Here is a 21196-nt window from a genome sequence, read left to right as displayed (position 1 = left end):
CCGAATGTCTCTCCAGTCCACAAAACCAGTGCAGACTGCTCCAGGAAAAACACGATGATGGAGAATCCAGTTAGCCTGGTCTGAGCTGTACTGCTCAAGGCCAAGAACCAAACCCACTCAAGCGCAGCATCTCATCTCACGTGGCTCCCTGGAGTTGGTGGGCAGGAAGGGGCTACCCAGAGGACATCAGTGTCAGTAACGCTGGTTTCATACACCAGAGCTGCCGCAGAGAAGACAGGACAAGTTTCTCACTGCTGAAGAGAAGTCCTGCCCATTAGCCTACAAGCACCATGGGTTAAACCTGGTGAGAGTTCCACACCGTATGCACTTTGGCCTAAATTATTAACTAAGCTCATTCCTCCTCCCCCTCGCCTCTGTCTCCGCTCAGTGACCTGCCACTGTGCGTCCAGTGCTCTTGGCCTGGAATGGGCTCCCATTTTGACTTCACTTTTTGTTTCTATTTATCTTTTAATTCTTGACTCAGGTAACTCCTTGCCTCGGCTCACAGGAGTGTCCTCAAAATTCTGCGAAAATTATGGGCATCTCTTTGCTGACCATCTTGCTCTCCCCACCAAGGTTGTGGGCTCTGTGATGGGCAGTGGCTGTATCTTATCTGTGTTTGAATCTGGTGCCCAGTACCATTCTCAGACACAAAGTGGACCTTCAGTCATTTCTTCATGTCTTTTGGAGAATAAAAGAAATATTGGGAGAATGACATACATTTCGGTGGTTTTGTAAATGATTGAAACGCATATTCAAAGGGTAATAATTAAATAATTTAAAATTTTTTTCAGGGGGCATCTAGTGATAAGTCGCAGGGCTCTGGGTATTCCCAGATTGGTTAGAATTCTTTAACAATGGCTTAGATAGGAACCAGATGGGCATCTTCATCAAACGCATAGAACTGAGACAGAGAAGGGAAAAAAGGAGAGTGGGAAAGGGAACATTTATTTACTCAATGTGTTGGCCACCATTCTAGAAACTTCCACACTCAGCATCTCCTTTTATCTTGGTAATAAGCCTGCAGGGGAGGTGCTATTATCCTCATTTTATGAAGCAGGAAATTGAGGCCCTAAGAGGATCATTAATCAGTCCACAAATACAGGAGGTAAGGAAGGAAGGGGGTGGGATTTGAACTCACTCTTTTACGATATTCAGTATCCAGGAACTGAACCGTGATACTCATGAGACTGTGTCCTTTGGACACAAACCCTATTAACCGAGCCCACGAGAAATGGAGGAAACATTACGCCTTGCCAACAACACAAATGAAAAATGGGCCTCATTACTTTGCAAATACTCGGAGTCTTACTAGCCAGAGTAAACAGCGCTCTACCCCGTCACGATCAGGCCGCTCCTGGGGCACCGAGTTGAATGGATTCACTTGGACACCACGTTCCACCAGTCAGGATGGTGGGGACACTCTGCAATGCACCGTCGCCACACTGCACTTGCACTAACAGGGTGGAGTGGTGGCAACAGAGACTTAGGTACTTACTACCCGGTTCTTTATAAAAGAAATTTTCCAGACCCCTGACCCACACTAATGTTTCCTAAGCCACAATCACACCCACGTCTCCTTCCGTTTTTTTATGTGAGCCATCCTGGAAGTCCACTTATACTATTACTACTTGATATTTTTCTTTAGATCAATATTTTTCAATAATTTAAACACTATTATATCCTTGGATAATCTTTTATCATTAAAAATCAACACTATTAAAACCTATGATAATCTTTGTTATCACAGAATTTATATGCTAATTATTTGTGTTTATAACAGGGTAAAATGCACATTTTTATTTTATAATAGTTATATTTTAATAGGCATTATCCATACACATATGCATAGTTAATAGAAATATTACAACTTTTATAAAAGGTTGATTTAAACTCATTTTAGGGGTCACGGATGACATCGTGTGTGGATAAATACTGGTTAGAGCAGGCTTTGCCCACTCAGCATGAGGGACATTTGGTCCACACAAGTCTGCTTTGGGGGCCGCCTTTGGTATCGATGGCCTGGGATGGGCAGCGTTCACTGAATGATGGAGAATCATCCGGATCCTGACTTACAGTGCCTCAGGGTGGCATTCTGGGGGCTGTACTGGCACTTTGCTGCTACCACAGTCCCACTTGGTGAGTCGCTTGCTCTTGGAGCAGTTACCCCTCTAATGCAAGATCTGAGAACTGCCTCCTGAGTGAACTGCCTTCTCCAAGTACGTTGTCCAATTCAGCAACTTCCTCAATGACACTCCAGTGGCCTGAAAGAGTCACCACCTCTCCCAGAGTAGCTGCCTAACTCCCCGAGGAGGCGCGGACTCACACAATCCTGTCTATTCTAGGCCATTCCATCAAAACTCTTTGCAGGAAGCATTTGGTTTGTTTTGAATTCAAACGGGCTTCTTCCCATGTGGGTTTGTGTACTGTTCTTCTTCCCAAGGCTGACTCATCACTAAACCACAACTAGACATACAGCATCCCATACTAACCGCCTGGATGGAGCCCAGGCTGATTTTTACTGGCTTACGGCAGATAATCACAAAATTAACCTTTAAAATGCATTCAGGCAAGCCTCATCACAGTCCTTAGAGAGAGACAATCGTGATCTCCTCACTTTAAGGAGGAAAAACCCACGTCACATGGCCAAGGTCACTCAGCTAGAAGGGAGCAGGTGCTCGTGAACTTGGGCAGTCTACCAATGGACGTCTCTGGGACTCCTCCTGCTCCTGAGACTCACTCTGCTTCCAGAACATGCCCTCTGTCAACACCACCCAGCCCACCCTCCACACTGCCCTCAAATGGGTCTCATCTCAACGGAAAGAGCTCTGAAAGGCTTCACCGAAAACTGGATGGACCCCAACCTCTTTGGCAGGGAGTAGGAGGTGTCTTACCATCTGATCCCCGATTCCTCTTTTTAAAAATTTTTTCTGAAAATTAAAATTTTTTTTGATACCTAAAAACATAAAAATGGAACATATTTATGGGACAGCAAGTGATGTTTTGATACATGTATCCATTGGGTAATGTTTAAATGAAGTGAACATATCTATCTCCTCAAACACTTATTCTTTTTATGGTTAAAAATTAAAAATTGCTGGGCACAGCGGCCTGTGCCTGTAATCCCAGCTACTCAGAAGGCGGGGGCAAGAGGACTGCAACTTGGAGACCAACTTGACAACGTAGTATGACCCTGCCTCAAAACAAAACAAAAAATAAAACACCCATTTCCTCCCTCCCTCCCTCCCTCGCCTGCTGGGAATTGACCCCAGGGCCTTGTGCATGCTAGATAAGCCACCTACCCCGAGCCACACCCCTCTGCCCCAGCACCTCTTTCCTCATGGCAAAAACATTCAAAAGTCTTTCTTTAAGCTTTCTGAAATATACATTATTGTCATCTGTCGTCACCCTACTGTGCATGAGTGCACCACCTGACTGTCACTTAGTAGCCATCGATACACACCACGCCTTTCAACTTCATTCCTACTCTTTACCATACTCCCAGTGTGCCAGCCACCCCAGGCCCCTTGCCACTGCCCAGGTACACTGTGGACTTTCCTGCTCCTGAGGTCACTCCGCCTTGGTCTTCTCCCCTTGGGATCATCCCTTCCATCCTTCAGGGACTGCCCAGGTGCCATTTCTGGGGAGCAGCCTTTTCTGATTTTTTCCCCCAAAGGAAAGCATCCACAGCCTCCTCTCCCACCTCTGCGACGGCATCTGTCACACTGTGTTGTAATTACATGGCTAAGTATCTACTCCCCTGCCCGCAACGACCGTGAGCCTTCCAGAGACAGAGGCTGATTATTAAGTATCTTCACACGCATGGCCAGCCTTGTTATCGAGCCTGCTTTGGAAACTAATGGAAAAGTCAATCAAATATTTGAATTCAAGGATCTCAGAATCGGAGTTGGCCATTGTGCTTTCTGTTATAGTCTGGATCTTAAGTGTCCCCCAGAGTCAATGTGGTAAAGGGTTGCTCCCCAGGGAGGTGCTACTGGGTGGTGGTGGAGTCTGTAGGAGGTGGGGCCTAGTGAGGGGTCTTGAGGTCATGGTTGGGGTTGTGTCCTTGAAGGGGATTGGGAGACCTTAGTCTCTTTCTCTTTTCGCTCCCTGGCCATGAAGTGAGCACTTTTGCTTTATCACATGCTCCTGCCATGATGTGGAACCTCTTCTACAGAAACGAAGTCAACTGATCATGGATTGAAACTACTAAAACTGTGAGCCCAAATAAACCTTTTATCTTCTTAAGTTGATTCTATCAGGTATTTGTTATAGTAACGGAACACTGACTAACACAATTTCCACCACTGAATTCACTAAAACAACTTTCCATGACCCTTAGAGTCTTGCTATTGTAGGGAAAGTATCCTTGTGAAGGAGAATTAGGGTTTGAGGCAGAGTGATCTGGAGTTCTCTTTCCTAAGATAATTCAAAGGGCTTGGATACAGAGATCTATGCAGGAAGAAAGTCCTGATACCTGTGTGCTTTATACTCCAAGACTATGTGTGCCTAGTAGAGGCAACAGAGAGCCTAAAGTGACAGCATTTCCCATTTCTTCACTCCTGGATGTCAGTTCACTTCAGAGTTAGGCTGCTCTGTAAGGTAAGGCTGCTGGGCTAGAAGACAACTAGACATTTTCTCTTTGGCTAATGTTTTATAATGAATTCAAACAAACATTAAAGGTCTTATTCTCCAGGGGGTAAAAGATGAGCTTTTATTCCCTGTCTTCTAGGTAGCTCCAAATAATGTACTGCTCGTGTACTAGGGATGGAGAGCATTCGGGACACTCACCAGATGTTGGACAAGTGTGCCATTTTGGAATATTTTTATGCTACTTCTTAAATACACCAGGGGACCCCACACCTCAGGATGAAGGAGGAGGAGCATCTTTCAGAAGAGCCTCAATGGCTAATACCGATGGTCCTTTATGCATCCAATGAAAATGCAATATAAATATTCATCATCTCATTTAATTTCCACAGATACTTGCAGAGTTGAGGAGGCCTTTATTACGATCTTGATTTCATGGTAGAGGACATAAGTGTCTGATAACATCAGTGATCGCTTGGCTGTGATCACCGCAGGGAACATGAACTTGAGTCTTCTCACCCTGGGCTCTTTCCATTAACTGTGCTGTCTGCCTTCTCAGAGAACCAGCAACGACCATTATTTTCCCCCATCTGTAGATCCGATGATGAAATGCAATCTGTGCAACCAAGTTTTAAAAATGGAATGTGATAATTTTTTATAATGAAAAGCAAGGATGGTAGCTGTTCACCCAACCCTCCTGCTCTTTTGCAATGCATCTTAGTGGGCCCCATGATTAGAGGTCATTATGGGACTCACAGGTGGGTTCAAATTCTAGATGGGGGTGCAACGCCTTCAGTGTGGGTAGGTGTGTGGAGAGAGCAGGCTACAGGGTGGAGGAGAGAATAACGGCCGCGCTGGATAATGGACTATGGTCCACAGGAAGGGGGCATGCCATAGGCTTGGTGTCTACTGTGGCCACACTGACAACATATGTCATTGAGTACAGAAAGCCACCAACACCTCTCCTCCCACTACCCTGCTTAATTTTTCTCCAGTGTCCCCTCCCTCTTTCCATATCCCATATTTATTGGTTTATCATCTGCCTCCCTCACTAAAAAGTAAGTTCACCCAAGGAGGATGACTTTGCTCTCTCCTTGTAGTCTCCCTGGAGCCTGGATGTTCTCCTTCCTGGAAATGAATGAACAGGAGGAATGGATGGAACAGGAGGCCTGCTGTTTACAAAAGAAACACTAAACACAGAAACTTGGGCAACACTTGAGAACAAAATGGCGGTCCTGGGTTGATAAAAGGTGTGCACTTGAACTCCCCTTCCTCATGTCCCCACAACACAGTAGGGAAGGAAAAGCTTTGTCCTCTCCTTTGGTTCCATCTCCATCCAGAAGCCATTTGAATAAGTCTTCTTTTGGGAAACCCACCTCTCTTCTTTGATTCTGCTCAACCCAATGGGCAACACGGGTGGGTGCCCTCAGATACCCATTTCCCTGCCCTGTACACGGTCGTGTGTTTCCAAGAAATCTCTAGACTTAGAGATTAAAGGCTGACTGGGCTTTCTTGTTCACTGCTGGGAGAGGGCAAGGCACAGATCATATTTTAAATGATTCACAAGGAAATGGATGCCAAGAGATCAACAAGAAGTGGAGGTCATGCCATCGGCTGGTCCTTCTCTCCAAGGAGGTGACACTGTCATCTGCTCTCCGCCACATGGAGATCACGGTGACCCATCATCACTGGTTATCACACATCTTTGAAACTCTTGGAGGAATCAGGGTCAAGTTTCAAAGATTAAAAATCACTGACTTTTTAAAAACCCTTAAATCTCCCTCAAAAATCCTTGGGAACCATTTTGCCATCCTTTCTAAAGAAAACCGTGTAATAAAGGGACATTGCTTTCTGGCGTCTGATTCCAAATGCACAGATTCTTAAAATGAAACCAAAAAAAAAAAAGAGGACATTAATTGCCTCAAAGGACAGAGGAAATTTATTATCTACAAATATGACACTGAAGATGGAATTAAACTTCAATAGGAACAGCTTCTGTGATCTCATCTGCAAGCATTAGGGGGAGGGTTTTCAGAGGGGAGAGAACAATCAGCCGTTTTCCTCTTGGAGACCAAGAATGTGTGAGAAATTTTGCTACAAATTACAGTGCCTAAGGCTGAAAAATGACAGAAATAACCACTGGAGCCCATTAAAATAGTCAATCAGCTTCATTTAAGAAAGCAGGCAACATTGTGTGGTTTATCATGGCGTTGAATTAGCCTTCCAAGATAAGAAACCATCAGAGCTCTTGTTTTCTGTTGGACTTCAGTCAGCGGAAGCCATGCCGTTCTATATATAGACCAGGGTTCTGAGCCTTCCTGAGAATGTATTTTGAGTTTCTTTTTCCAGAAGCGGTAGCGGGTTTAAATTAATTCATATTTCCAACCCATTCTCTGTCCTTCTAGGGACCAATGACCCACATTGCTGATATCATAAACATATCATAAGACACAGCGAGTCCACCCAGCAGGCCGCCCTTCCAGCAATCTCCATTTCGAATGGACATGTCAAACAATGGTGGCTTTTCTGCTCGGCGTTGTCTCTGGACATCTGTGACTGTCCCAGGTCACACTCTGCTGGAGGAGGGAGGACCTGAAGGGCAGGACATGAAATGAGGGGGACCGTGGTGGAGCCACAGCTGGGCCATTCACCAGCTCTGTCTCTTGGTTTTTGGTTCCTCCGAAGTTAAATAAAGCCACCCGCTTGCTGAACTCACAGGCTGCTGGGAGGTCAGAAGAAAACGCTGTGCACGCATCCATGTTGGTAGTTGCGGTTGTAATCAGATTCCCTTGAGCACTTGCAACTCATCATAAGCCAGTCATTAAGTCATGCCCACTAATTTCCATCAAAGGATAGATAATATCCACTAATTCATTAAGACACTTATTGTACTATTTTTATCTTTGACCTGCAAAACCTTTCAGGACAGTGATTTCCAAGAAAAACAAAGAATCAACATGCATTGGGAGAAGGAGTTCAAAGAGCAAATTCTCTTTCTTTAGAAAATACTTCCTTTTTAATCCTCTCAAGACTTTAAAAGAATAATGGTTTCTATAGTCTTATTTTCACTTTCTGCTAACTAATTTGCTTGCCAGCCTTGAAGGGGAGGAGGGATGAAATCCTATCACGCCCTTTTGGAACAGTGTTAAAAGGGAAAAGCAATATTTCTGTGCAGCCACTTAGACACGATAACGAGATGTCTGAAAATCAAAGAACTAACCTAAAGTAAATGTCTGATAACTCTGGCTTCCAAGAAGCAGAGACAAATGTCTAACCAGAATTGCGTGAGCTACCGAAGAGATGGCATTCAACAGAAGAAGAGAGCCTTTACCTGGAAGCACAATTCATTGAGCAACGTCTATTGTCTGCTATACAATGAACAAAACACCCAACTTCAAATCCATGCCAACTCATAAACAAATAACGTCTAGGTCTTCAGAGTTTGAGGTGCTTGGGCACCAACTCGTGTCTGGTTATTATCAAGGAGGACTTGGTTTTCAGGTGGATCATCATAAATGTAATATAACAATGTAACAATATAACAATTATGAATGTAACAAGTTGTAACAAGTATAACAATGTAACAAGCAAGTCCGATGGTTAAGGTGAAAAGAAACTGGAGATGGCCTAGCTCAGGGCCAGTATTACTCTTTAGAATTTCCTGTGACCCTGGAGGCAATGTGAGGAGAAGTAATTGTCACTGTACAATGGATTTATCCCAGGACTACAAATTGCCATTGTACTCTTTGAAAGCTTGGAAAATAATCATGGGATAAACAGAATTCTAGAGATGGAAGGGAATTGTTTTTCTTTTTTGGCTACTGATTTCAAGTTCTTCTGCCCAATATAAAAATGATTCCTTCTGCAATATTCTTCACAGGTAATAACTTCACCCCTAGCTAATATGTACATATAAAAAGGAGGTATGATAAACAATTGCTATTTTTATATACCAGTACTAATAATGTTATTTTAAAATAAAGACTGTGTTTTCTATATCTCTATCACAAACTTTGACTTGCAGTGTTTGATAGGTGTTGCTAAGAGTCGGAGAAGGTTCTGGAACCTTCCTAGGTCTGGATGATCGCCATGGTACAACCCCAGACCAGTTACTGGCTCCGCTGCTGCTCTCCCCTCACTCTGTCCCCCACCATTGCAGACCTGCCCAGTCTCCAGGGGACATGGAGTGGGTTCACAAAGCCTGCTCCTGAAAGGGTATTCAGTAAAGGACTGTTAGGGGTCTTCCGGTTACGAAGAGCTATGGTTGAGATCTGCCAGAAACTGAATCCCCCGTTGCAGCAGGGTTGAGATGGGAACATCAGAGGCTGTGAGCGCTCTGCCCTCATGAGAAGGTTCACCTTCTTATCCCATGAGTGGGTTAGCACAAAAGCAAGTTGGGCCTCATGCCTTGCCCTCTCTCACCCTCTCACCTTCCACCATGGGATGGTGTGGCGAGGCTCTTACCAGCTGCTGGCCCCTGGGACTTTCTAGCCACCAGAACCGTGAGAAATAATTTTTTTTCTTTGTAAGTTACCCAACCTGCTGTACTCTGTCATAGTAGCATGAAATGAACTAAAAACCCTTGATAAACAGGTGCCTTCCTTACTCTTGGCAGAGATTGTTTCTACTTGAGTGAGATTTTTTTTTTCCTAGTAGATGGCAGAGCTTTCCTGATCTGCTAATGGACAGGAGAAGATCGATGAAGGATGGATTTATTAGCCGTGTACTACTTTGTTTACTTCTAAGGGCCACTGGTAGCAAATTTATGCTAGTAGACCTAAATGTCTCCTAATTAAAATTTCTTACACTAAAATTCACTGGGTGAAAAGAAAGTATCCCTAAGAATATCAATTGACTATTGAAATATATGAATGATAATGGTAACAAAAACTCTTAATTGTTTTCCTCACAGATTTCAAGGATTTTCTCCACGTGAACACCCCTGATGCCCTAGTCAACGCCTTCCTCTCATCTGTCTAGGATGTATCTCCTTTTCTGCATGATTTTCTTTCAGTTTTAAGTTCAAGGACAGTGCATACAGCCAGAGTATCAATTTTGAGTCCCTACACCTCACCCATCTGCTGGAGGAGCCACAGATGATATTTCCCTCTGATTTTATCCTTGATGGTGGATTTGCTCCAAGAGAACTGAATGAAGGAGCAAGTTTTTACCATGTTCCTCATATTGGTGAAAACCAACAGGAACAATCGGGAAAGGTCCCATATCAGGAAGAGACTCAGCAAGTGTTTTCGGAGTACTTCCTCCAGGACAGGCGCCATGATGGACTGAGGGTACGTCCAAGGGTGTGCGGAGGTGAGAAGGCCGAGGTGGCGAGACAGGAGTGACCAAGAAGAGAGCGACAGACAGACTGAGAAGACCAGGCCAAGGCCATGGTGACAGTTCTTACCCTCAGTGGGCGGAGGGCCACGGGAGGGTTTTGAGTTGAAGAGTGGACCCCCACCAAGCTCCAACGTTGACGTCCTCACCCCGAGCACCAGAATGTGACTGATTCTGGAAGCAGGTTCTCTCAAGGGGTAATGAGCTTACAATGGGACTGTTGGGGTGGGCCCTAATCCAGTAGGACTGGCGTCTTCATAGCAAGAGAGGAGGAAGGACACACAGAGGAGACCATGTGAGGGCCCAGCAAGGAGATGGCCACCAGCGAGCCAGGAGACAGGCCTCAGAGGAAACCAACCCTGGGACACCTTGATTTTGGACTTCCAGCTGCCAGCACTGTGAGACAATAGATCCCAGGTGCTCAGGCCACCCAGGCTGAGGGACTTTATTAGGGTATTCATCAAGTTTCCATCAAGGGTCTCCTAGATGGCTGTGCTTGGGAAGGACTCGAGGGGCAGGACAGGAGGCAAGAGGGAACGCAGCAAGCTAGATGAGCATGATGACCGCTGAGGCCAGGGGCAGCCAGAGGAGAGGAAGCGGCTGATCCAGACCTCTTCCCACGGGAGACCAAATAAGAATCGCTGACGATCAGATACGGGGTATGAGGAAAAGACTGGGGTCCAGGGTGACCCCAGGCTTACGTTGTGAACACCTAGAAATGAAGTCACCTTCGACTGCAAAGGACTTCTTTCACATGCAATCCCCTGAGAATCCTCCTGGAATTCCTTCAGGGTCAAACGGGGTCCAGATCTCACTAACAGGAAGTGAGAGCACAAAGAACTGACTAAACGAATTAACATCAGAGAGAAAATGAGTGGCTAATCAGAATTCAAAGTCTGAGCTCCAGGAGGAATGCCAAGTGGAGAGATCACTGCAGATATTAAAAACAAAGAGAATGGCATGATTGAAATAAAGCCTCACCTTCCAAAAAGACATGAATCTCCAACAGGAGGATAATGAAGACAATCTAATGTGGGGAAACAGGCACAAACAAAATCCCCCACAAGATCGGCTCAAACCCACTTGCAATGTGCCTTTTAGGGGCGCTGAGGACAAATATTTTATGTGCTATACAATTTTACTTAATGCTTATTGCCATTTATTGGACATTTACAATGTGCCACGCCATGACCCGACTGATTAGGATGGATTAAATCTTCAAACCTCACAAATACCCCTAATGAGGTTGGTGGTATTATCTTTGTCTTGTCCTATAGATGAGGAATGAAAGGCTGAAGAGGTCAGGTAACATGCTTTGGGTCACACAGCTAATAGGCAGTGTGTCTGAGATCCAAATCCTGCTGTGGATTCCAGAACCCATGCACTTGATCATGACGGGGGGGCTGCCTCTAGCTCAGCGTCCCTGCCTTTGGATAACCACACACCCTCTAAGTTTGCTGCAGCAGGTCTCTGGTTCCCTGATTATGTGCCCCCTGCCCCCCTACCCAAATCAGATTAGCCAAAGATATAAATAATTAAGCAGGCTTGGTGGGGGTAATGATTACGAACTTCATACAAATCAAAACAGATCTATCATGATCTCTGGGAGCAGGCACAAGATGGTGAAAGTCTACAAGAATTCTCAGATAAAGAATATGGTAACTATCTTCAAAGATTTGAAAGCCTGTCATAAAAAATAGGGACATGAGAAACAAGATCAGGGAAATATGAGATACGGCAGGTAGAGCTTTTCTCTGAAGGTAGGAATTCCACCAATCAGAACTTCTTGCCAATGTAGAAGGCCATTCTGGGGGCCAGGGAGGAGCCCATTCGAGTGGAGACCAGGTATGGGCAGGGGTCAGTTGCCACGATGGGTAAGATCACATTTATCAAATGCATGACCCAAAGTCTGATGTTATTACTGTTAATTTGTGTCTGGGCCGCAGGTGACATCCTGTGAGATTTCAGGGACAGTGACAGCCCAAGCGTGGGAAGGAATGAGGATCTCTACAGACAGACTGCCAAGGTGTTCTTCCTTTTTCAGCATTTTTGGGGTGACTGGAAATTACCAAAGGAATAGAGAAACCCTTACTTCAGTGTGAAACTTGGTAGGCTCAGGATGAAATCATGGGACAGGTAACAGGGAGCATTTTTTCAGGTTAGTGAATGGAAAGGCAACCTCCTAGATAGTGACAGTTCTCTCACCACGTGGGAAAGTGGCCTGTGACCTTGTCCTGCTCTCAGATCCTTCTAAGACTCCTGGGAGATCACAAAGATGCTCAGAAAAAAAAAAAAAAAAGAATCTCCAATCTTTAGTTTGGGGAGGAAGGCTTTTCTTTCTGAGCCTGGGCACTCTTGTTGAAGTGATGCGTTCACTAATTCCCCATGTCCTCACTGCCCTACCAGGAGGAGCCTATGCCTGACCTGGGGTGGCAGTGGAGGGACATGGAAGGAGGTATCAGGAGTCCAGGGGTGGCCTGAAGCACACAGACAGCCTTGGCTCAGCTGCCCAGATCATGTGGTACCTTCTTTCAATATTCAATCCATCACAAACCGATGCGTTTGCCAAATGTAATAAAAATGTTCAAAAAGTGAAACTCTTTTTAATCCCAAGATTCATCAGACACAAAATCATGACGATCAAATGGCCATAAAAGTATCTAACAGTGTGTTCTCGATTTCTCTGCTCAGGTGGTTGCAGATGGGGACCAGGCCGTTTGTGGATCATTCTCTGAGTAGGTGGCCACAGGGAACTTAATCCACCCCCCCTAGTTCTCCATTTTCTCAGGCTCCCTAGGTGGGGCCGTAATTAGATGACGATGAGGACGATGACCATGGTGATGACTTCAGTGTGTATGTGTGGTAGGTTAAAAGGTGCCGCCCCAACGTTAAGTTACTGCTGTTCTCGTTAATGATTAAAGTATTTGAAAATGATGGCAAGGTGCCAAACTAAATTTTGCTTTTCCTTTTTGGCAGGAAGGGCCAGTATGAACACAGTCATCAAGTCCGAATTCCTCGAGACCACAGCTTCCCTCTGAGGCAATCGTTTCCCAAACACACAATTCTTGGCCGGGCGGCAGGAAACCTCACCGAGAGCCCCCACCTGTGTGAGCATCCTGCCGTTGGCTCCCTGCTTTGGAGATCCATTGACCCTTCCAATGTCCCCCTCCGTAGGACCCAGTGAAGAGCAGTCACCACCCTGGGACGTGCATCCAGCGTCCCTTTCAGACACACCCTCACAACAGAAGGAAACAGTTTCCTCGTCATGTCAGGCACCTTGGTCCAGCAACGTGCCTGACACCATGTTAGAAACCCCAGGCATTTCCTGGGCATAAGGCAGGAAGGTGGTGAACGGATCTGAACACACACACGTGCACGTTCACACACACACAAATGTGCATGCATACAAGAGCGATTCACAGCCAAAGTGAGAGATGAGAGGTCTCCCTAAGTTGGGGGACTTGGAGTCTCTGCCGCAGGTCTGCCGTGGGGGTCTTTTCTGCAGGTCTCCAGGTTCTGACTGCCATATATTGGAGGCTCAACTGCATCTAAACCAACTCTAACACTCTGGTTCCTACATCAGCAAGAACAAGGGCAAGGACAAGGGTATGGCTCTCTACCTTTCCCGCCCCCTGCCTCCCTCCGACATCCAGCCGACTTCATCTTTTCCTACTTTACATTTGCATTTGAACATCACAAAAGTAACATACACAACAATAAAAGTAAGCAGTTCCAAAAGATCTGAAATACAAAATTATTTCCTCCCCATTTCTCTGTCCCAGGGTAACCTCAATTCACAATGACATGTACATCCTTTGACAAAACGTTCATGTTCATGTTTAGAGAAACATTACATGGGTGTCTATGTTCCTGTGCATGTTACTATGTCTTTTCAGTAAATGTGATTACAGTTTGATGACTGACAATATAAATTTCTTCTTCCATACTCTCTTGGACATTCAGCTTTTGGTCTGATTTTACTTTCGAGCCTTTTTCCCCCCAGAGCAGGGAATAGCCCCGGTTCATGCCCCAGCCAGCCCCTGTCCCTGTCCCTCTCCCTCCTCCCTCCTTCTGCTCCCACTCGCCCATTACCTTTCCAGCCTCTGCATGGTCATGGCCAGCGTTTTGTTCAGCTCGTCTATCATCCTGCAGCCCGAGGGGTGCATGGGGAGGGTGCCGGTGGAGGAGGGGAGGTGCTGGCCGTGGCTGCCATACTGCAGCTGGTGCTGGATCTGGGACGGCAGGACCGTGTGGTGGTGCTGGGCCACGCCCTGCTGGCTGCTCTTCTGGGCTGCATAGGACGCCAGGGAGAGCTCCGGGCCCCCTACAGGCATACAGATCATGACTTTCTTTGGAGGTAGCGGAGGCGACAGTTTCACTGGCAGACAAGGCAATTTCACAGGGGCGCCAGGATCTGCGGCAGAAGGAGGGTGAGAGAAAGAAGTGAGATGGGGACACGGGAAGAAACTCACCTTGGGGCCACACCGAAGTGGGGTCCCTGGCTAGGAAGCATCAACTGAGGCTGCTCAGATGGCACCCACCAGCTTGTTTTCTGCCCAAAGTGCACCAGCTGCTCATAAGGAGCCCAGGAAGGCAGCAGGAAGGGGCTGGGGATGTCTCTTCTGCTCATGGAAGCCCAGGGGTGGTCCCAGAAACCTCCAGGATCTGCTGCGATGTCTACAGATTTGCCATTATTAAAGAACACATCTCTTCAGCTGACACCTTAGGGACAGAAGCCAGGACGAGGCTCAAGTCCACTAACAGCATGTCCCTTCCCAAGAGACTTTAATATTGCCAACTGTAACTCCCTCATCTGCCACCTGGAGATGACCATCCCACTGCGAGTAGCGGCAGAGCCTGGGCAGGCACCTGGTGGCAGGCTCACTCACTGCCATCCACAGTGGGACCCTGGGGTGCATGTTTCATGTAGCCCTTACGCTCTGGGCTGAAGGTAACTGCATGCAATATTTTGTGTGTGAAGCAAAACTTGTGCTCCTTGGAATATAAGGAAGTGTCACCGTGCCATGTGCCATTCAGAAATTGCTGGCGTTTGGAGCAGAACCCAACTGTTGATTCCATGACAGTGCCACCAAAGCTCCCCAGAGATGTGCCACATTTAGGGGGGGCTTGGGGTCAGACCAGCCCCCAGGGCATTCTGGGGCAGACCCTATAGTCCTCTGTACCCCCACATTCCTGAAGATCACCTGGCCCTGGAGGGGGCTGTGGTTGAGCCCTGTGGGCTGCAGGCTTCTGTGGGAAAGGCATGGCCTGAGGGTGTGGCCAGGGGAAGCAGGCTGCCTGGACGTCACACCTGTTATCCCCTGGGGGAACACCACAAGGTTCACCTCTTGATCTCTGAGGTCTTGGACTTCACCCGCTTGTCTGTTCTGGGTGTGGCCTCTGACTCCACAGTCCTGCCCAATGCCATTCCTAGAGCACAAGTCTGCCCACGTTAACAGACTAAGACTCCCCGCCACACCCTCCAAGGCTTTCTCTGGGCTGGGTGCTATGGGGTCCTCTCTTCAGGCTCAGTCTTTGTGAACTCTGCTCTGGGTCCCCCAGTTGGAAATAAGCCTTCCTATGGTATCTGGAAAGTCCTGAGCAGACTGTCCTTGGAACTGTACTTATATCCTACAAATTCAGCGTCCACCCTCAGGGAAATCAGCCAGACGGGCTCTGGGCTTTGTGCTCAGCCATGTCCTTCAGGACAGCTGCTGCGGTCTTCTCTGGCCACGTCTCAGCTCCTGCTCCCCATCCACAGAGAAACTGGAGGTGAGGGCTCAAGGGCTCCCTCCTCCCCCTGGGATCCCGCCCCCAAGCAAGCACCCTCAGTCCTGACCACTCCCGAGTGCCCCGAAATGCCCGGGGCCTCTGTATGTCACTGTCCCCTGTTTGGTGTGGAGTGGCTTCTCTGTCCTGTCTTCTTGACCTTCCTTGACCTTCATGTCACTTTCCAATCTGTACCAGGGACGTGCGCTGAGCCAGTGTTGATGGTAACAGCAGTAATGATGGTGACAGTCACCATTACAGCCAAGACTTAGACAGATGAAGTCCCTTATCCAAAATGCTGGGGACCAGGGGGCTTCAGAGGTCAGCAACTTCCCCACTTTGGAGCATCTGCCTATCCATAATGAGGTGTCTTGGGGACCCAAGTGTAAACACAAAACTCATTTATGTTTCATCACACTCATATCTTGAAGGTGATTTCACACAATATTTTTTAATAACTTAGTACACTTTGAACCACCAGAAACTGTCACTTGTAGGGACCAAAATGCTGAATTTTGGAGCATCCTGAATTCTCGATTCTCAGACTAGGGATGTTCAACCTGTACCGTGTTTACTCTGTGCCAGATTCTGTCCTGAATGCTTTTCATACACCAACCCATTTCATCCTCACGACCAGCCTGGGAGGTAGACACCATTATTATCTCACTTTTCCAGATGAAGAAACAGATTCTGAGGTCACTAGGTAGCACTTCCGGTTTACAGACCTGTCTCCTCACCTGTGCGCCTCTGTGGCTGTGTGTGACTTATCACAGGACCCTCACCATCTTGTTCAGCACCCAGCTTACACGGTAAGAGGCCCACACCAAGTTTACAGATGGCGCCGAGACTATGATCTGCTGCTGGATGAAGCCACACTTTCCCTGTGACAGACCGTCCAGGAGGGAGATGGGGCATGAACTTAGGATCATGCAGCTGCGAGCGGATGGGTACCCACCGGCTGATCCTATGGCTACATACAAAGAAACCTAACAGTTCCAGAGGACCTGATGAGATTGCTCGGCTAACATCCCAAAGCAAACCAGTCATAACCACAAGGCTTCCTGCTCGCTTGCCCCCAAAGGCCATCCTGTTCACTGTGGTCCCCATGTGAACGACACAAGGTAACCATGTGCAGGGACATGACAGATGCTGTTGGTTCCAAAGCACTGAGTGAGACGCAGCAAGCGCACTTCTCTGCCAGTTCCTGTTACTGGCAGGGCACAGGTGCCCTCCTGCGGCTCCTGGGACCTTGAGCCCGAGCACAGCAAGTGCAATCTTTCTGGAAGTGTTAGGTGTTCCCCCAGAGGCCCCTCAGTCACCATCCTTCATTTGCAGGTTCTGGTTCTCTAAGGCAGTCGGTGCTCATGCACTTCACGAAGAAGTGCAGCCAGGAGGGCAGAGTGGAATTTGCTACCCAGTAGTGACACCGGGCTCTGACCATCGTGACAAGTGACAGCTTCTTGTATACACTCCAGCCCACCACGGCATTTCTTGTCACTATCTCCACAGCAAAACTGACTTGGCATCACCATTAGAAAATTGGCCACCAGGGTCCCAGGAGTTCTATGAAAACAGGGCAAGAAGCAGGCACCAGGTGGCCCTGGGTGGTGGAGAGGTCACTCCCACTGCTCCAGGAGAGGGCGGGGCCGTGCGGAGACCCCTCTTCTCCTTTGCTGCCTCTCTTTTCTGGGTGTTTCCTTACACATGGCTACAAATTAAATAAGGGCCGAGGATGAAGGCGAATCGCTTAGAATCATTTTTCCTTTTGGCTTAATGGATTTGGTAAAAAGGGAAGAAATGAAGAAAAAAGACTAAAATCAGGTGGATATTGGCTGCTTTCTGCAAATTTGCTGGGCGGTCCCTATCTCTCCCCAACACCGCATCGCTGAGGAGCCCCTGTGCGGTTCAGGTGAACAGGGCAATGCCTATTTTATATTTCCATAATATCTTAACACCAGGTCATTCTCCATAGCCGATCTGCAGGCGAGATTTGGAACCAGCTGTACACCCTCTGTCATTCCAAATTTCTGCCTACCCCTCATCGACCTATCTTATCTCTCCTGGGTATTCCTTCGGTGTTCTCTGCCCCCTGGACCACCATGCCAGCCTGGGATGGCATCTTTTCTTGGGTGGATACAGGTCCCAGGCCTCTAATCCATCTCCACCTAGACGCCTCCCCAAAGCACCTGCTGGCCATGCTGGGGTCCCTCACGATCCAGCCCCTGCTGCAAGTCCAAGGGCAACTCAGTCTAGGTCTATGGGGGTCTCCTCTTCTGCCCCTCCCGGCCCCCTCTGGTTTCTCAGCCAGGCAGGCTCCGTGCTGGGTCTCCTGTCACCATGATCATCCCTTCTCTATGGTGCTTGCTGCACCTGCTCTGACTTCCCAGAACACCGTCCCTGCTCCTGCCTGAGGATCGGAACTGCACTTGTCCTCTGATGCCCAACTAGAGACCCACTTCTGCGGATTTTCCTCCCTGGAACCCTCATGACCCTGGTGGTCAGCAGCCCCATGGAATTCTTCTGTGTTTTGTGCTGGTCACTGTCAGCCCCACTCAGTTGGGCGGTGTGGGGACAGCGTGTCAGAATCACACTCATGCCACCCTCCTCCCCGGGGATTATACGGGAGAGTCAAGCACTGCATTTATAATGGGCCAGGCTGCAACGGGCTCTTGTCCTTCTCTCTGAATAAGAGGTGGCCTCCCTTCTGACTGACCGGCTGAACCAGAATCTCTGGGCCAGGCATTTGGATTTAAAATGCTTCCCAGGGGCTTGTCTTGTACAAGGAGTTGAGAGGCCCTGAGGGCCACTAAATTGCTTGCAGCAGGATGCTGCCCGAGGCTAGGACATACCAGCACGCGATGGCCAGGTCAATATCAGTTCCATCCAGCATCGGGACCAATGTCCACTCCGAGATCATGAGGATGGTTTCCAAATTCTATTCCTATGCCCTCACATGTAGAATAGTAAAAGACCGACTAGCCCCAAAGCCAGTTTATTAAAAGCTAATTTGCCTCAAATAAATTCACCTAAAAATTATTTTCCTTAAGTTTAGAATGTGCAATTAAAAGGTATTTTTAGAACTAATTTGTCTAATGGTACTTCTAATTGAATTTTATATTTATAAAAATAATCTATCATGGAGTATTTTGTGAATCATGTCATATCTTGTGGGCAGAGGGTTTTTTTTTTTCTTTTTTTTTTGGTACCAGGGATTGAACTCAGGGGTACTCAACCACTGAGTCACATTGCCAGCCCTATTTTGTATTTTATTTAGAGACAGAGTCTCACTGAGTGGCTTAGCACCTCACTTTTGCTGAAGCTGGCTTTGAACTTGAGATCCTCCTGCCTCAGCCCCCTGAGTGGCTGGGATTACCAGTGAGTGTGCCACCTCACTCAGCTTGTGGGCGGAGTTTTCAATTTTACTTGCTCTAAAATGCTTTAAGGACATTTTAGTCATGTTTACCTAAAGAGCCTTTCTTTTTGCAGTACTGGGGATGGAACTCAGGGGTGCTTTTCCACTGATCTACATCTCCAGCTCTTTCATTTCTTATTTTGAGACAAAGTCTTACTAAGTTGCCAAGGCTGGCCTTGAACTTGTGATCCTCCTGCCTCAGCCTCCCAAGGAGTTGGAATTAGAGACGTGTGCTACAGTATCTGGCCGGGGGTGGGGGTTGGGGGGGGGGCTTCTGAACAACCTGCGGGTGAGGTGGGGAATGTATTATGGGGCTCACTTCAGAATCTATCAAGACTATTTGTTGGATGCCTGTGGCATATCAATGACAGCACTAGGGTCTTGAACAACCAGACACTCTGCTAACCGGCATGGGGACTTTGTAACATTAAACAGGTGCCAGCTGGAGGGGGACCTACCTCTGGGGTGGCTCTGCCCTATGCCAGGACAGGCTTCAGGCTAGATTCGGCCCTCTGATCCCCCTAGCACCTTACTTGGGGACTGTATGGATATTAATCCATTTGCTCCTCACAACAGACCTGGATGGTGGAGAATACTCCCTTTCCACAGATGGGAAAACTGAGTCTTGGGAGGGCCTCTAGGGCCTGTAAGAACCACCAAGCATCTGATTCAATAGTTGTTGCTTGAGACAGCTGCAGCGTCAGACCTGGGGCTCTGAGATCCACTGTCCTCATGCCTCCCAGCCTCGGCTGGAAGACAGGAATCAGGAAAGCCATACAAGGTGCACTTGCCAGGTGGCCGTACTGTCTTAAGAAACAGGTGACAAAGCCCAGTGGTGATGGGCAAGCCGGGCAAGCAGTTGAGCCAAGAGACGTCTAAACGAGCATCTTCGCAGTTCTTCATGTTTGCCACGAGACACGGCAGCGGGACTGGGGGGTGGCTCACATTTCAGGGCTCTCTGGGGCACACCACTCACCCACTGAGAGCCCGTGGGAAAGAACATGGAACTTGGAATCAGAAAACCCAAATTCCTTGCCATCAACTAGCTAGGAAAGGTATCTAATCTTTTTAGAATTCAGTCTCTTCACCTGTAAAAATCCAAGGATAAAAATGCTGCCTTTACCCTGGTCAGCTCCTTGCTGAACAAAATGCTTTGTATCTACAGGATCTGGGCTGTCTCCCCATGTTGGGGGACACTCTGCCTCTTGCATGAGTAGTGCCTATGGCGGTGGGGACTGCTAGAGTACAGTACACACTGTGTCTTCCTGCAGCCTGATTGACGGGAATGTGGGGTGTTCACAAAGCTGTCTCAGTTGATGGAGTGAAAGAAGCCGAAAAAAAAAAAAAAAAAGAGAGAGAACATTTGATTTGCAGGGAACAAGGAAAATAAACCCAAACTGTGTCACAGAGCCATAAAATCCAAGATGGTCTTAATTCCAAGCAATGACATAGCTATGGCTTACGACTTCAGACAAGGACACAAAAATGCAGGATTACTTCCGTAGTCAGTTCTGGGGCCACAGGACCATGGGCTATGAGTGAGAAAAGTGAGGGCTAAATGAATACAAGGTGGAACGTCACTAGTCTGAAATTCGATATGATGCCAGGAGTGGAAAATCCCACCCCTGACCTCGTGTGACAGGTTGCAGTCAAAATGCAGGTGCACTAAAAATACTGTATAAAGTCACTATCAGGAGTCGCTTGGGGTGGCGCACACCTGGAGTCCCAGCGACTCAGAAAGCTGAGGCAGGAGGATCACAATTTGAGGCCAGCCTCAGCAACAAGGTGGCCATACTATCTTAAGAAACAGGTGACAAAAACCTGTCTCAAAATAAAACAGAAAGTACTGAGGACGTAGCCCAGTGGTAGAGCACTTGCCTAGCATGAGTGAGGGTTCAACCCCCCCCCCCACACATCCCACCCAAATTACTATCAGGCTAAGTGAACCAGGTGTATATGAAACATATAGGAGTTTTGTATATAGACCTGGGTCCCATCTCCAGGATAGCTTATTGTGTATATGTGCAAATAGTACAAAATCTAAAAAAAAAGTTCCAAAATCTGAAACACTTCTAGTTCTAAGAATTT

General features: G+C 47.4%; 1 protein-coding gene across 11 annotated transcripts in view; it reads right to left on the bottom strand.

Moving 5' to 3' along the window:
• Phactr1 (phosphatase and actin regulator 1) overlaps positions 1-21196 on the bottom strand; it is a 500641-nt gene that overhangs the window by 46003 nt on the left and 433442 nt on the right. For all 11 annotated transcript variants that reach the window (XM_048799804.1, XM_048799807.1, XM_048799810.1 and 8 more), the window contains one exon: positions 14020-14341. In XM_048799804.1, the coding sequence (XP_048655761.1) occupies positions 14020-14341 (322 nt within the window). The remainder of the gene's footprint in view (positions 1-14019; positions 14342-21196) is intronic.

The sequence above is a fragment of the Marmota marmota genome, unplaced genomic scaffold (assembly GCF_001458135.2).
Source record: "Marmota marmota marmota unplaced genomic scaffold, marMar, whole genome shotgun sequence".
NCBI classification, from domain to species: Eukaryota; Metazoa; Chordata; class Mammalia; order Rodentia; family Sciuridae; genus Marmota; species Marmota marmota.
This window is presented reverse-complemented; position numbering and strand designations above follow the sequence as displayed.